Source organism: Charadrius vociferus, unplaced genomic scaffold, assembly GCF_000708025.1.
Source record: "Charadrius vociferus isolate BGI_N301 unplaced genomic scaffold, ASM70802v2 scaffold261, whole genome shotgun sequence".
Classification (NCBI taxonomy): domain Eukaryota; kingdom Metazoa; phylum Chordata; class Aves; order Charadriiformes; family Charadriidae; genus Charadrius; species Charadrius vociferus.
In genome coordinates, this window is record NW_009646856.1 from 4,587,812 (window position 1) to 4,600,982 (window position 13,171).

The 13,171-nt window shown below is 37.7% G+C and overlaps 1 protein-coding gene across 1 annotated transcript in view; it reads right to left on the reverse strand.

The window, feature by feature from the left end:
- Positions 1-3,823: 3,823 nt before the first annotated feature.
- Positions 3,824-13,171, reverse strand: part of CENPF (centromere protein F, 350/400kDa) — a 39,636-nt gene continuing 30,288 nt past the window's right edge. Inside the window, exons 14-19 of the mRNA XM_009894325.1 lie at positions 12,597-12,773; positions 11,669-11,830; positions 9,857-10,022; positions 8,831-9,304; positions 6,619-6,812; positions 3,824-4,033 (exon numbers count right to left, since the gene is read on the reverse strand). Of these exons, the coding sequence (XP_009892627.1) occupies positions 3,824-4,033; positions 6,619-6,812; positions 8,831-9,304; positions 9,857-10,022; positions 11,669-11,830; positions 12,597-12,773 (1,383 nt within the window). The remainder of the gene's footprint in view (positions 4,034-6,618; positions 6,813-8,830; positions 9,305-9,856; positions 10,023-11,668; positions 11,831-12,596; positions 12,774-13,171) is intronic.

Consider the following 13,171-nt stretch of genomic DNA (forward strand, 5'->3'; position numbering starts at 1 on the left):
CAACAGACATTGGCGATGGCAGCACTGTACCCAAGAGTGGAACCGATGCAATGCAGGGCACCTTCTGAAAGCAGATGCTTGAGAAAGTAGCACACGCTCATGTTCAATAAATGGCATTTCTCCTACTAAGGGTTAATTTTAAAAAAAATTGTACAAACTCTATCCAAATGGTAGTCGATTAGACTGTGGCTGTGTCATGGGAAGCACAGGGCTGTCTCAGGCCTGCCACTGCTGTGCTGTTCCTGCGCTCGGGGAACTCCTGAAAATCTCTGCAGCTGAGTGGGATACAAGCAGGCAGGGCAGTATCTGACCTGGGAGCGTTTTAGATTCTGCCATATGAGAGATCACAGAATGGTTAGGGTTGGAAGGGACCTCTGGAGATCATCTAGTCCAACCCCCCTGCCTGAGCAGGGTCACCTACAGCAGGTTGCACAGGATGGCGTCCCGGCAGGTTTTGAATGTCTCCAGAGTGGGAGACTCCACAACCTCTCTGGGCAGCCTGTTCCAGTGCTCTGCCACCCTCAAAGTAAAGAAGTCCCTCCTCACGTTAAGATGGATCAGTTCAAACATCGGCCCGTAATAATCATCCTGGAAGAGAGGCAGACAAACAAATTTCCTTTTATGTTTTCCTTTCGTTACTAGGTAAAAAGGAGAAAAATAGTTCAAAGCTTGAAGAAAGAGCTGAACATCACAAGCCAACCAGACCCTTCCATCAGCTGTAACGGCACACGGCAAAAGGACACCAGCGTTCCTGCGACATGCTTTTAACCTACCGCGTTGGGCATTTCAGAGAACATGCAAAATTAGTTAGGACAGCAAACTAGATTTTACACCAATTACAACGTAAAGCTTGGGCAAACAGGAAAATGAAGAAGAGATCCAGCTAATGCATCTTCCTGTGACGTAACACAGTATCACTATGGCAATAATCAGGTTAACATGTTAAGAACAACATCAGAGCACCAAAGATGGCATTTTTACAGGGACTTTCACAATCAGAATAGAAAGCCAGATGCAAATGTCCTTTCATTCCTTACAGATAGCTGATACTGACAAAACATATCCTATGCAATCCTCTTACTAGAAATTCTGATGAGGCATTTTGATTTTTTCCTACTGCACGCTTGATTTACAGATAGGTTGAAATTAAGTTTTCGATACAGCTTTCAAAGCCCTGCATGAATTGTGACCTGAAGTTTCATCAGTTTGCAAAAGGATTTAGGATATGAAGTCCCATTTTCAAGTGATTTAGGTATTAATCCAAGTACCTTAAGATCTTTTGAAAATCTTCAACTATATTAGCTCATATGCCAAAGAACTAAACTTAGCTACTACTACAATACATACTAGCTACTGAAAAATAACAGGCATCATAATCTTTCAAAATGCAAACATTTCACACTTAGTGAAATCTAAAGTGGTCTAGAACACAAAAAAGGCCAAGCTGGAAAATATGTAATAACTAAAGCCTCAATCCTTTCTTTTATTGATATTTACTTGTTTCATTATAACATAGTTGTTTAAATTTGTCTGGTTAAGATTAGACAGCTTTCTAAAGATAGATGTTTTTTCCACACTCTTCTCCAAGCGGGACACTTTTCAAGGCATCTGATTAAAATAGGAAAACAATGTTTGGGATAAATAAAACGCACCAGTTTTGTTTTGGTTTTTTTCTATTGCCCGCTATCAATGTGTTTTAACAGCCACACTTCTACCTCAAAAGAGTTATTTTATTTTTTTTAAAGTGCTACAATTCCACACATGATCCCAAATAATTTGAAGATACAAAACCTTATCTGAAAGAATTTCACTGTTATCAGCAGCTCTGTTGGTATACTGACAGAAGATGAGGCAATCAAAATGCATCCTCTAAGATGGGCCTCTTTCAATCTCCCTGGAAGATGCCTCTAGGCAGAGTGCCACAAGGATTGTTTTAATTACCTAATACTCCAGTTAACAAACAACTAGAGATGTTTAAGAAAAAGCTACCAGATCTACTGCTCTGACCGCAACCATAGGTATATCTAGTTATTGAAGGATAGCTTGTATATAACATTTTTGTTCGTTTGAACTACATGGAATGTTTTGGTTTGTGTTATTCTGTTAAGACTTATTTCAGACAAATGCTGAATTTCTTTAAAGGTCTGTCAGCTAGACTGATGACTAGATTATTTGTTCTCATAAACTGTGTTCTAACAGCCAATTATGTAAGCAAGGCAGAATAATGGCGTGTGTGTATATGTAAATAGAGAGAAACACTCCGAGTGTAAAACTAACTCAACTTCAAGCAGAATCTTATCTTTGCATCATTAGAGAAGCACTTGTTATACTTTGAAAGTTCAACTTGGAACAAAAGTATTGTCTTTTATTTTAAATTCAGGAATCTTTTTCAAGGAGTAGAAAACATTATAACACACTTTTGTTGAAAGGAGAAAGAACACCTTTCTGATAGAAGAATGACTTGAAAATGCCTCTCTGCTGTGCAACTTGGAATCTTAGGGCACTACTGCTCACATACAGGAGCTTGATTTTCCTAATACCTGCCCTGGGTAGGCAAGCATAAGGAATATGAAATTATTAGAAAGTAATTTCTCTTCAGTTCGAAAATGACTGATTTAGCTGATGCCTCCCTTTTCTCTTGCACAAAATTGCTCTGCGCTACTGAGCAAGCCTAACTAGACCTTTGAAATCCACGAGTACAAGCTTGTTGTGGTGAGCTTATTTGTAACGAGTCATCCTAAATCCAAGGGCACTGTGATGAACTAGATGAGGTTGTTTTCTTATAGTGATGATACCAAAATCTTAAATGCTATTTCCAGGTGAGTTACCTTCTTTAGGGATCTTAAATAGGATTTTTCTTGAATAAAAAGGAGCTAACTCAGGGCATTCTATGCAGATGTTTCTTGACACCTGACCATTTTCTCCAACACATCCACTCTCATTACATCACGTGCAAGTCTGCAAGGATTTTCTTATAAAGTGACACGTCTGAGGCCAAGCATTGTCAGGGTGAAGGGTGACCTAGAGAGAATCAGCAGACAGCCATTATTGGTAGAGCAAGCACAGTTTGTTGTTATGGTGCCCTTTCTGGCCAGGTAGGCAGTGCCCACCCCCAGCTTGCTGAGGGTTACTGGCCGGCCAAGGGCCATTATGCAGAGGTGAACAGTAACATTTTAAGACCTTCAGCTATGGTGAAAGCCAGTGCATACAGGGCAGTGCAAAGAGATGGATTGACAGATGCTTAGTTTCGGGGAAAACAGACAGTCCTCTCTGGCTTTGTTTGGACCAGGTCTCTTCCCCCGTTGTTATTCCATCTGGAAGAAGGGATGCCAAGACACAGTGCACTGGACCTGTGCCTTGGATGCATCTTATATCTGGTTTTGCACTTCCAAATTAAGTCACTGCTTCATTTTGAATCATCCAATAGCGTTTGCCTCATTTTTCCTGGAACCTAATATTTTCAGAGATACTTAGGTGAGTTTAGTTTCCATTTGTAAATCAACCTCCGGTACACAGGAAAAATAGCAACAATGAACTACATGGCAACATGTAGTCCACTTTTTCCATGGTTTAATTTTTTAAGATTTATGAAGAATTATTTACAGAAAATTCTACAGAAGATCAGTTATATCTGTTCCTTCACTATCATTCCACAAGTTTGAGTGACTATTGGTATTAGTAAATATTCAAGAACAAGACCAGCAGAACCCATATATTGTTAATCACTGGATAATATAGTTCTGTATATATAGTTCTGATATTTATTTCACAAACTGGTTTTTGATCGTGAGCTATTCTGAGTTGTGATTAAGTCCACACAGATTTACTGCACCTTACAATTTTCTTTTTGCTCTTCTTGCTCAGGTAGTCCTTGTTCATTTAGATAGTTTTTGGCTTTGTGCATCATACGACTTTCCGTAGTAATATCAGAGTCAGTTTTGGGGGATTGCTTATAGGGGCAAAGCGGTGACCTTGACGTAGATTTCATTGGTGGAAAAGCTGTTACTGCTTGGGACTGCTGTTCATCATTTACCTGTAACACAAACAAAAACATCCTGTTTTACTGGTAACGAAAAAACATATTAGCTTTCTGCAGTAGGTCAAAAGATTCACTGCGAAAGTCTAAATATTGGGAATTTGCAAAAAATGTATACATATGAAAAAGAGAAATAATATTTTGAGGACATTTATCACTTTGAATATACAATACAGTGAGACTTGATATCAATCGCTTTGGTGTGGTATAAGATAGAACATCTGCTATGCAGCTGGCTAGATATTTGATAGAGCAGAAAAAGAGCTAAACCAGGAACAGACAGTACTCTTAATCTGTTTACTAAGGTACCAGGTATTGTGTACTGAGATCTGTATTTCGTTTTTCCTGTACATATTCTGCAAACATAAAACATAGTTGTCACTTTTTTTGCTGACATCTGGACAGAAACCACTGCTTTCACATTTTAACTGATGTGCAGTCAAAGCTCTCAATTTAAATTCTACATTAAATTCACATAGGAAAGTTAATGAATTTGTGTATGAAAATGACAGGTCGCATTTTAAATACCCTGAGAAATTTGCAACAGTTTGAAACTGGGTGTCTGAAATGAAGTGCGTATAAGTACCTGTCAAAAAGAAGGAAACAAGGCTTATTTCACTTTTAAAATAAGACACAACATTTACTGTATTAATATAAAGCATGAAACAACACTTTTTGATGGTTTCAATAAACAATGAAACAATATTATGAGCAATTCCCCCAGAAATTCCCAGATGTACGTCATCTTGAAATAAAACACACACATATATCCAGCAACATCCAAGACAGAAAGGCACAAATTCCTGGAACTGATGACTTCTGCATATTTACACTTGGGGGAAAAAACAACCCCGAAGTCTTAATTTTTCCTATATAGTTGAAGGTAACAAGTAGCCTGTCTTAGACCTAGACAATATAGCCTGAGGCAAAGAGGCGGACTGTTTGGGAAATCCCTCCCCAGCTAAATTAAAAAAATATATTACTGATCACTTGTTATTTGCTGTAACCTTGACTATGGTCAGCGAGAGCCTACAACAAGCTTCCACCATGTCAGCACGTGATTACTACGCAACTTTCTGCTGCCAAGTCTTCCCTCTTTTTTTGCACTACTGAGGTGGGGTTTTTTGTTTGTTTTTTTGTTTTGTTTTTTAAACAAACAATACCCTCCATTTGTTTCTAAAGTTACAGGAAAACATACATATATGAGTGTAAATAAAATTTATTGGCATCACTTAATGAAACAGTAATAAAACACAGACCTCCAGGCGATGTCTGCAAGAAGCAGAAAATTTTGGCAAGCAGGGCAATTAACCTTTGAAGCAACACACACGAATTCAGCTGATTCACTCTCCCTTCAAAATACAGATTTCCTATTCCTATAGGCTCAAAACAAATTATGGCTCTGATGTAACTCGTCTTCCCAATGGTGTTTTCTGGCCTCAAAACCTATACATCCACTGAACTATGTGGCTCTTGCCTTTACTTACTTTTGGTATCTTGCCGACATACTTTATAGGCTAACAGAAAATAACTGCATTTAAAAAAAACAAAACAGAAGTTGTACTCTTGCTTTTTGGCTTCACTTTTGGCTGTGCGGCAGACTCCACTGATTGCCAAGAGAATGCTTTTGTGTAACCTGGGAAACGGGAAGAATTTTTATCTCCTGGCATATTTCTATGTAGCCCTCGTGTAAAGGAGTATCAACATATAACAACTATCCTCTTACTGCTCGGGTTGAGATACCATGGTTAAAAACTTTGGAGGAGATTTCAGACAGCAAAAGGTTTATTTCTGCCCTAAAGCTGAAACACTTTTCTATAATCTGCAAAGTATTTGCATCAGTTTAGGAAGAATATCTTATTCTGATGTACTGTTAAGCATTCAGCAGTGTCATATTACTGAAAACGCTCGCAAAGTTAATGTAAACTTCAGTTACTAACCCTTTTTCAATAAAAATCAGCTTTCAAAACCTAACTCTGTAGTATTTATTTGTTTTGATAACCTTAAAATCTGGTAAACACAACCATTAAAGTCTAGTTTCTTTACCAAACCTAACTCTGTAGTATTTATTTGTTTTGATAACCTTAAAATCTGGTAAACACTACCATTAAAGTCTAGTTTCTTTACCATCTAAATGTTCCCTATTTACGCTTAACAGCCTCTCAAATATATGTAGAAAAGTTGCTAGCAGAAAACTTGAAGCCTCAACTCAGTCTCCCAGAGGTTAAATCTTTTGCTGTTTCTTTTTCTGAAACCTAAAAAACCACAGTATAAACAATATCTGCTCTTTAATATGCATTATAAGAAACTGAAAATATACCTGTATGTAATTTACATTTCTCAATGGGTTTCCCCTATGAGATCACAAATTATATCACAGGAACAATTTGCAGATTTCTAGCGTGGTCAAGACCTCTGTCATGTTTTAGTGACTCAGTATTTATGGTCTTATCTTCACTGCATTGCTGAGAAATGTAAAGAATGATGATAAGTCCTCAAACTTACTTGGCAAGATGAATACATTTAGTGAATGTATTAGTTTTCCCCATGGCTTTCATATCTAGATAAGTGTTTTTAGTTACCTTTTGTGATTTGCTGCCACCAGCTGTCGAACAGGAGCGCTCACTAAGATTATCTGGTCCACATTTTCGTACATCTTGTGTAGGCAAAGGCAATTTCTCACTTGGGGAAGTCACACGGGGACTGGTTCTTAGATTTAGGGTTGTTCTACGTAAAATGTAAGGACTAACCTTTCCGGTAGGAATATCAGCAAACCCTGAAAAATAAAATGCTTCTATTAAAAACAGCTAAATAAGTTACACTTTCTCAAATGGATCATCTCTTTTTTCACAATGGGAATAAAAACAGCTGATTAAAATAAATAATATGTTCTATTGAAGAAAATGAATCAAAAAGATGGCTGAAGAGATCTTATGTATTCCAAAATTCATATCCAAGCCCTGGAAACTGTATATAAGGTACAACAGCAATTACAGTGGTAATTCTATAGCCAACTTTTTCAAACGTGTGTTTGGTCTTTTTCTTTACAGGTACATTATTATCTGGAGAATAATTTCAGTCTGAAAACATGTACTGGTTTTACTAGAATTCAGTCAGAACACAACACCGTGACATGATATTCTTGATTTTTCATATTTTTCTCTGTGTAGAACCATAGTGTTATAGATTGTCTATTATCTCTCTGCTTAGCCTAGAAGTCAAACATTAACTGCCATATATCTCCTCAGAACAGCTGTGTTTCCAGAAAAATAATAATGCTGGTAAGAAAATGAAATGCAAATAACGTGTAGACATCGAAATCCTGATTTCTGGGAGTGATCACTGATGTTGAGGTGATTCAGTATCTCTATGGCTTGTCTTTTCATGACTGCAATTGCATTTATTATAAAGGGGTAATTAATAGGTAGTTGAACGTACAATGTGTTTTTCAAGCTCTGATGTGTGCAATCTTCTCAGTTACTTTCTCCTAGGGTGAATCCTTATCAGGAATATCAGGCTACCTCATTTCATTGCATTCATAGTAGAATGAACCTGAACTCTCATGAAGATGGTAGTATATTACTGCTCCAGGCAAGACAGTTTCGACTCAGGGAATTTTAATCGATTTAATGTATTGCCAATTAACACACTTTTAATTACTGATTCTGGTACTGAAAGAAATAAAAGCACACAAATAAGCAAATAATTGGGGAAGACACCTCGGCTTCTCTCCAGACACCTCCCCAGTTTCTGGTCTCCAATCACCTCACCGCACACCACATGTTCAGTGAGGTGATTGTGGTCAGATCCTGCTTCTTGTTTTAAACTCAATTGCTCAAGCATGGAGAAACCCACTGGCTGTAGTCTCTGTGGGGTCATACCTCCTCCTCAGTCTCCTCTCAGACCTGCTTGGGCCATCCCCCAGCTCCTGCCCCTGCTTAGGCCACCACCTCCTCCCCTCAGCCCCATGCCCTGCTCAGTATAACACTTTGCTCCAGCACTACTCCTGTCCCAGCATTGCTTTTCCTTCATCTCAGCGTTTACTGCCCTTTCTTACTCATGTTTTCAGAGACGCAACAAAAACCTCTGACTGCTTCCATTTTGGTACATGGCTTCATCCTTTGGAGCCAGCTGAAGCCAACCATGTTGGGCACGGGCAGCCCTGACCTCCTTCCTCAGAGGCCCCCTGCAGAGGCCCCCACTTGTCAGTCAGATGCCACATGGCTATCAACTGCCCTTTTGACCTCATAAGGAGTCATACGGAAGGAACCGTGGGGCTATGGATAGAGCAAACATGACTCCATCACAGCACAGTATTTTAGTGCTCTGGTCTTGTGGCCTTTAAGATTAGATTCACTCCACATCTATTCTCCTGTAAGTTTCAGTGAATGGTTCAAATAATGCTTTTAAATGATGACAGCAAGTCTTCTGTCAACGAAACTTCGTTGCTGTTACGTATCATGTTTAGCCTCTAACACATGTGTCATGAGGAACTATAAAGTTGTAACTGCCAGGACCATTTACCTCTTAGCAGAATGGTAGTTATTAAACCAACATAAATGTAGTATGCTGGTCTAACACCACAGCTCCACAAACACTGACTTGGCACTAACTGGCACATCTCCCATTGACTACTTTCACCTTTCATCACTGTCACCAAAAATGTTTGCATAGTCACCTACTCACCCAGAGTAAAACTAATTCAGCAAAACAAAAGAAAAAAAAAAACACAAAACCAAACCAAACACCTGCTATGCTCAGAGAATGCTTGACTTTATAAAACACTATAAATACCTTTTTTCACTACTTCTGGAAGCCCATCTGGCTCACTGTCTGTGTTGTCCTGACACAAAAGATTTTTACAGATATCATCCTTCCTTTTTTTTTTTGATGAAGTCTCTGGCACAGGGGATCTTGGTTCTCCATTATCTTCCCTGTTGTCTTCATATCTCTGCCTTTTAGTTGAAAGCTTAGTAGTATCTTCATCTGACCTCATCTCTTCGACAGACCGATTGCTCACTGTTAATGAGTTATCCAAATTCAGCAAAGGAGTGCCGACAGCATCACTTGTTAGCTGTTTCAGCTGAGCACTCAACAAACTGACTTGTGTTTTTAGCATCTCATTTGCTTCCTCTAGTTTATAATATTTAACAATTAGAGAGCAGTATTTCTCCAAGTTCTCATTTGCTTCTCTGGTTTTTACTTCTGCAGATTCCTGTAATTCTTCCAGTTTTAACTTAATTTCTTCTGTAATGGTATTCTCATCAGCACCTTTCAAAGCAAAATATCATTATTCATATAACTGACCAAAAAAAATGCATATCTAAGAATTTATAATGCAATGGTCACACATCTTTTAATTAATTATACATGTTCTATTACAGTGCAACTATAAAAAAAACCAAGTGACAGTAATCAGTAATACGTTAGACCTAATAATGTATTTGCTAAATAGAGAACAAACATGCAAAATTTGAAAAAATCCTTGACCAGTGCATGGGCAGACATTTTCCCTGTCATTTTGTAACTTCTGAACACTCAAGTTTTTACCCCTAACTTTAAGTATCATTTACAATACAGTGTATCTCATGAGTTGAGCTGGGAAAGCTTGCTGGAAAACAATAAAAGAACTTGTACGCTAACTTCAGTTATTAAGATAAACACTCCCCTTCTAGCTTAAGTCAATTTTAGCCACAAAAATGTATTATTTAGAATATATTTTCATAGCGCAGGCATTTTAGGGAAAAAGAAAGCTTTACTAACTAATGCACTGCTAAGATTGAATCTAGATTCATTTACCTTCTTTCTTATACTTTGACATAGTTAGATTTTTCTTCTTTAATAGTTCATCACGTTCAACTAGTTGTTTCTGCAACATTTCCTTTTCCTGTTCCATCTGCTTGCAGGATTTCATCCACAGCTGCACTTTATTATGGGCAAATTCATTTTCCTTCTTCAGTTGAACTATAATGTTAATATTATCAGCCTACAAAATAAGAAATGTAGTTATTACACCAGAAACATAATTCTTCCATTTAAATGTTACCATGTCAAATGGAAGCTCAACTGTTAGGCAATATTAGCTGTACAGCATGGTTGTAATGTATACTCGTTTGCTTGTTTCTGTACACCCTGATTATAGCAGCTCCTTTACTGCAGGAAACATGAAAGTCCTCTTACTAGGTGGGTACATACAGGTGATTAACTCAGCAGAAAAACAATAATTCAAATAGCAATAAGGGAGACTTATTCTCTTCAGATATACCAACAGATTATGAATGTTCAGATTACTGATGTCCAGACCAGCATCCTACCTATGGAGAAAGCTGTATGAATTCTGAGACAGTAGTCCTTTTTCCACCTGTTAGCACTTAATTGACCTGGCATAAGAAAGTGCTGCTTTCCAGGTAACAAATTTCAAACCAACACACTGAATTTTAAAGTGCTATCTCCTAGTCTGCGTCTCCTTTATTCTTCTTTTCATCCCAAATGCATCTATTACCACAGAGGCAAGATAATCCAGGCCTGCTTTGCACTCTGAATTCCAGCTCAAAAATACTATTTTAAGCAGAAGCAGATCATTCCTTTCCCCCCACTTGCACTCTCCTGGGCTTGCTCCCTGCTCATCCAGCCTGGTACCAACCTGTGTGCAAATACCATACACTGAGCACAGCTGGAAGCTTTATATGCTACATTTACACTACCATAAGTACGCTTTTCTGTCGCTGGCACATACCTTATAGTACTACATCATTGGACCACTGGTATTAAACAAATTAACACAACAGTGGAGGGCCCTATGGAATAAAGAACTGTTGAACAAGATGAACGTATTGCAATTCAGTGTTTACTTGCAAGTAAATTGAACTATGTTTGTTCAAGGGTGCACTTAGAGAGATACTCATTCCCAAAGTGAGAGTACAGAGTTGGAGCCAGCACTCAATCACAGACAAAAGCAGGACCAAAAAAAAAGTAGACAAGAAAAATACAGGGGAAATTAATACAGGAATTCAGTTACATGGACAGTTAAGCTTCGCCTGTGCTACTAGAAAGTGACCCAAGCACATCTAGAACTGTTCCCAGCTACCAGCTTTTCACAGAATGTGGGGCTCGTATTCTATCATCACTTAGAACAGTTCTGTCATTTAGAGAATTACAGTAGTTAATAATTGTAATGAGAATTCTATATAAAATGGAATTGATAAACTCTCAAGAATTAAGAGCCATGTACTAAGACTAACGCTTAAGACAGAATGTAGTATCTTTTATCATCAAAGTAACTCACAAACAGAAAATAGAGGCACTGCAAAGTCTCTTTGAGTGTATTCTAACCACGTTATTATGCAGTCGCAATGTTCAGTGTAGACAATAGACGGCTGTGTTTAGCATCACATAAACCAATTCTAGGTGATCTCAGTCGTGGCAGACCTAACAGAATTTTTCCAATGTAGATCAATAGTAACAACGTTTGCTCCGTGCTCTACGTTCTCATTAGTGAGACAAAGGCCGTATCAAAGTCAAGCCAAAGCCCAAAGCTCTGGAGCACCGGTTCCCAATCCTACGTTTATTTTACTACATAGTGCCTTGGGTCTCATGTAATTGGCAATGCTTACATTTTTTTTTTTTTCTTACCTTAGTTTTTAGGAGTTCTCCTAAGGTTTGATTAGCTTCTTTAAGGGAATTATTCAGTTGTTCTTTAGTTGACTTCAGATGCTCAATTTCCAATTTTTGTGAGCTGATAAAGTGCTCCAGCGAATTCATCTTATCTTGACAGGCCTCAATTTCTACTTCATTCTAAAGAAAGAAAATGTGCCTAATTACTATGATACTAAAAAGGACGTTTAGTTGTATTTTAAAGATGTACTTTATGTGTAAAGAACACATCACAGCCCACAGGAATTCCACAGCAAATTTGCATGGTATGTTTTGAGGACTTTATACTTGAGATAATTTGCTCTTTCAGTTTTACATTTTGAATACCAGAATCTTGCATTTAAGAAGTTTGCCATTAGAAAGCCCTTATATTTTAGTATAGCTTGCTCTTAAATTTACTTTATATTCACAAGAATGAAAATTATTAAGAAATAATTATAGTAAATTGTTTACCTGTGTCCTACTGGCTTCAAGGACATATTAATAGACAGATACTTCTGCAGAAAAAATGATGGCTCTTTGTATACAGTGATGGCTGACAAATGCATTTCCAACAAATTTGCCCTTATATCCCAAAGTGGTTCATCTTTCTTCCCCATTCGTACCAAAACAACTATTTCCTGGACTAAAACATACTGTTGCTTTCCCTTTTTCAAATGTATAGTCCTAGATAAATTATACACACGGTTAACACTTACTAAGTTCTGAGGTAAATCCACCTTTCACTGCTTGCTAGATGGAAAAAAGTTAGTGTAACACTTACTGAGTTCCAAGGTAAGTATAGATGGAGTTCAGAAATATTGTTAGCAAAGACAATTTCTTTTGCAATAGGATCAGAAAAATTTAGTAAAATATATAGAACTTAATTAAAAACTCACAGCACCGTTCCTCCCATTTTTTGATTTACCTTTCGGTTTGCTTCTGTCAGAGCATCCTCATGCTCTTTCTCTGCTTGAAGTAGTCTGTCTTTGTATTCTGATATTTCTCTTTTCATTTCACTTTCTTTTTCTTGTAGGTCTTTCTGGACCATCTCCAAAGTCTTAGTCAGTTCATTTTTTTCTGACATAGTTAGATGCAGCTGAATCTGTAAACAGTAATAGCACATTCTTTGGTATTTAGAATTTTCTTAATGGAGAAACAGTTACCTATTAAGCTATTTGACTTTACATCTGAAATGTCTTTGCATTTCTAAAAACAACTTGGTAAGAAAAAAGTATTTAACAGTGGCTAAACACACTGTAATTAAAGAATGGAACACCTGAACACAAAAGGCAGGATAGGAAGCAAAGGGGGGTTTTCTAAAAAGGAAACTAATGATCTGAGGGGTAAGCTGAGTGCAAGTTTGCCAACACTGCTAAATCAAGCAGCACTACCAAAATCAAAGCTTGACCTCTCGAAACACTGTTCCTTCTAAGAGTGACTGGAGAGGTTAAGGGTCACTTTCCTCACCCTCTCTTAAGACAGAATCACAGAATAGTTTGG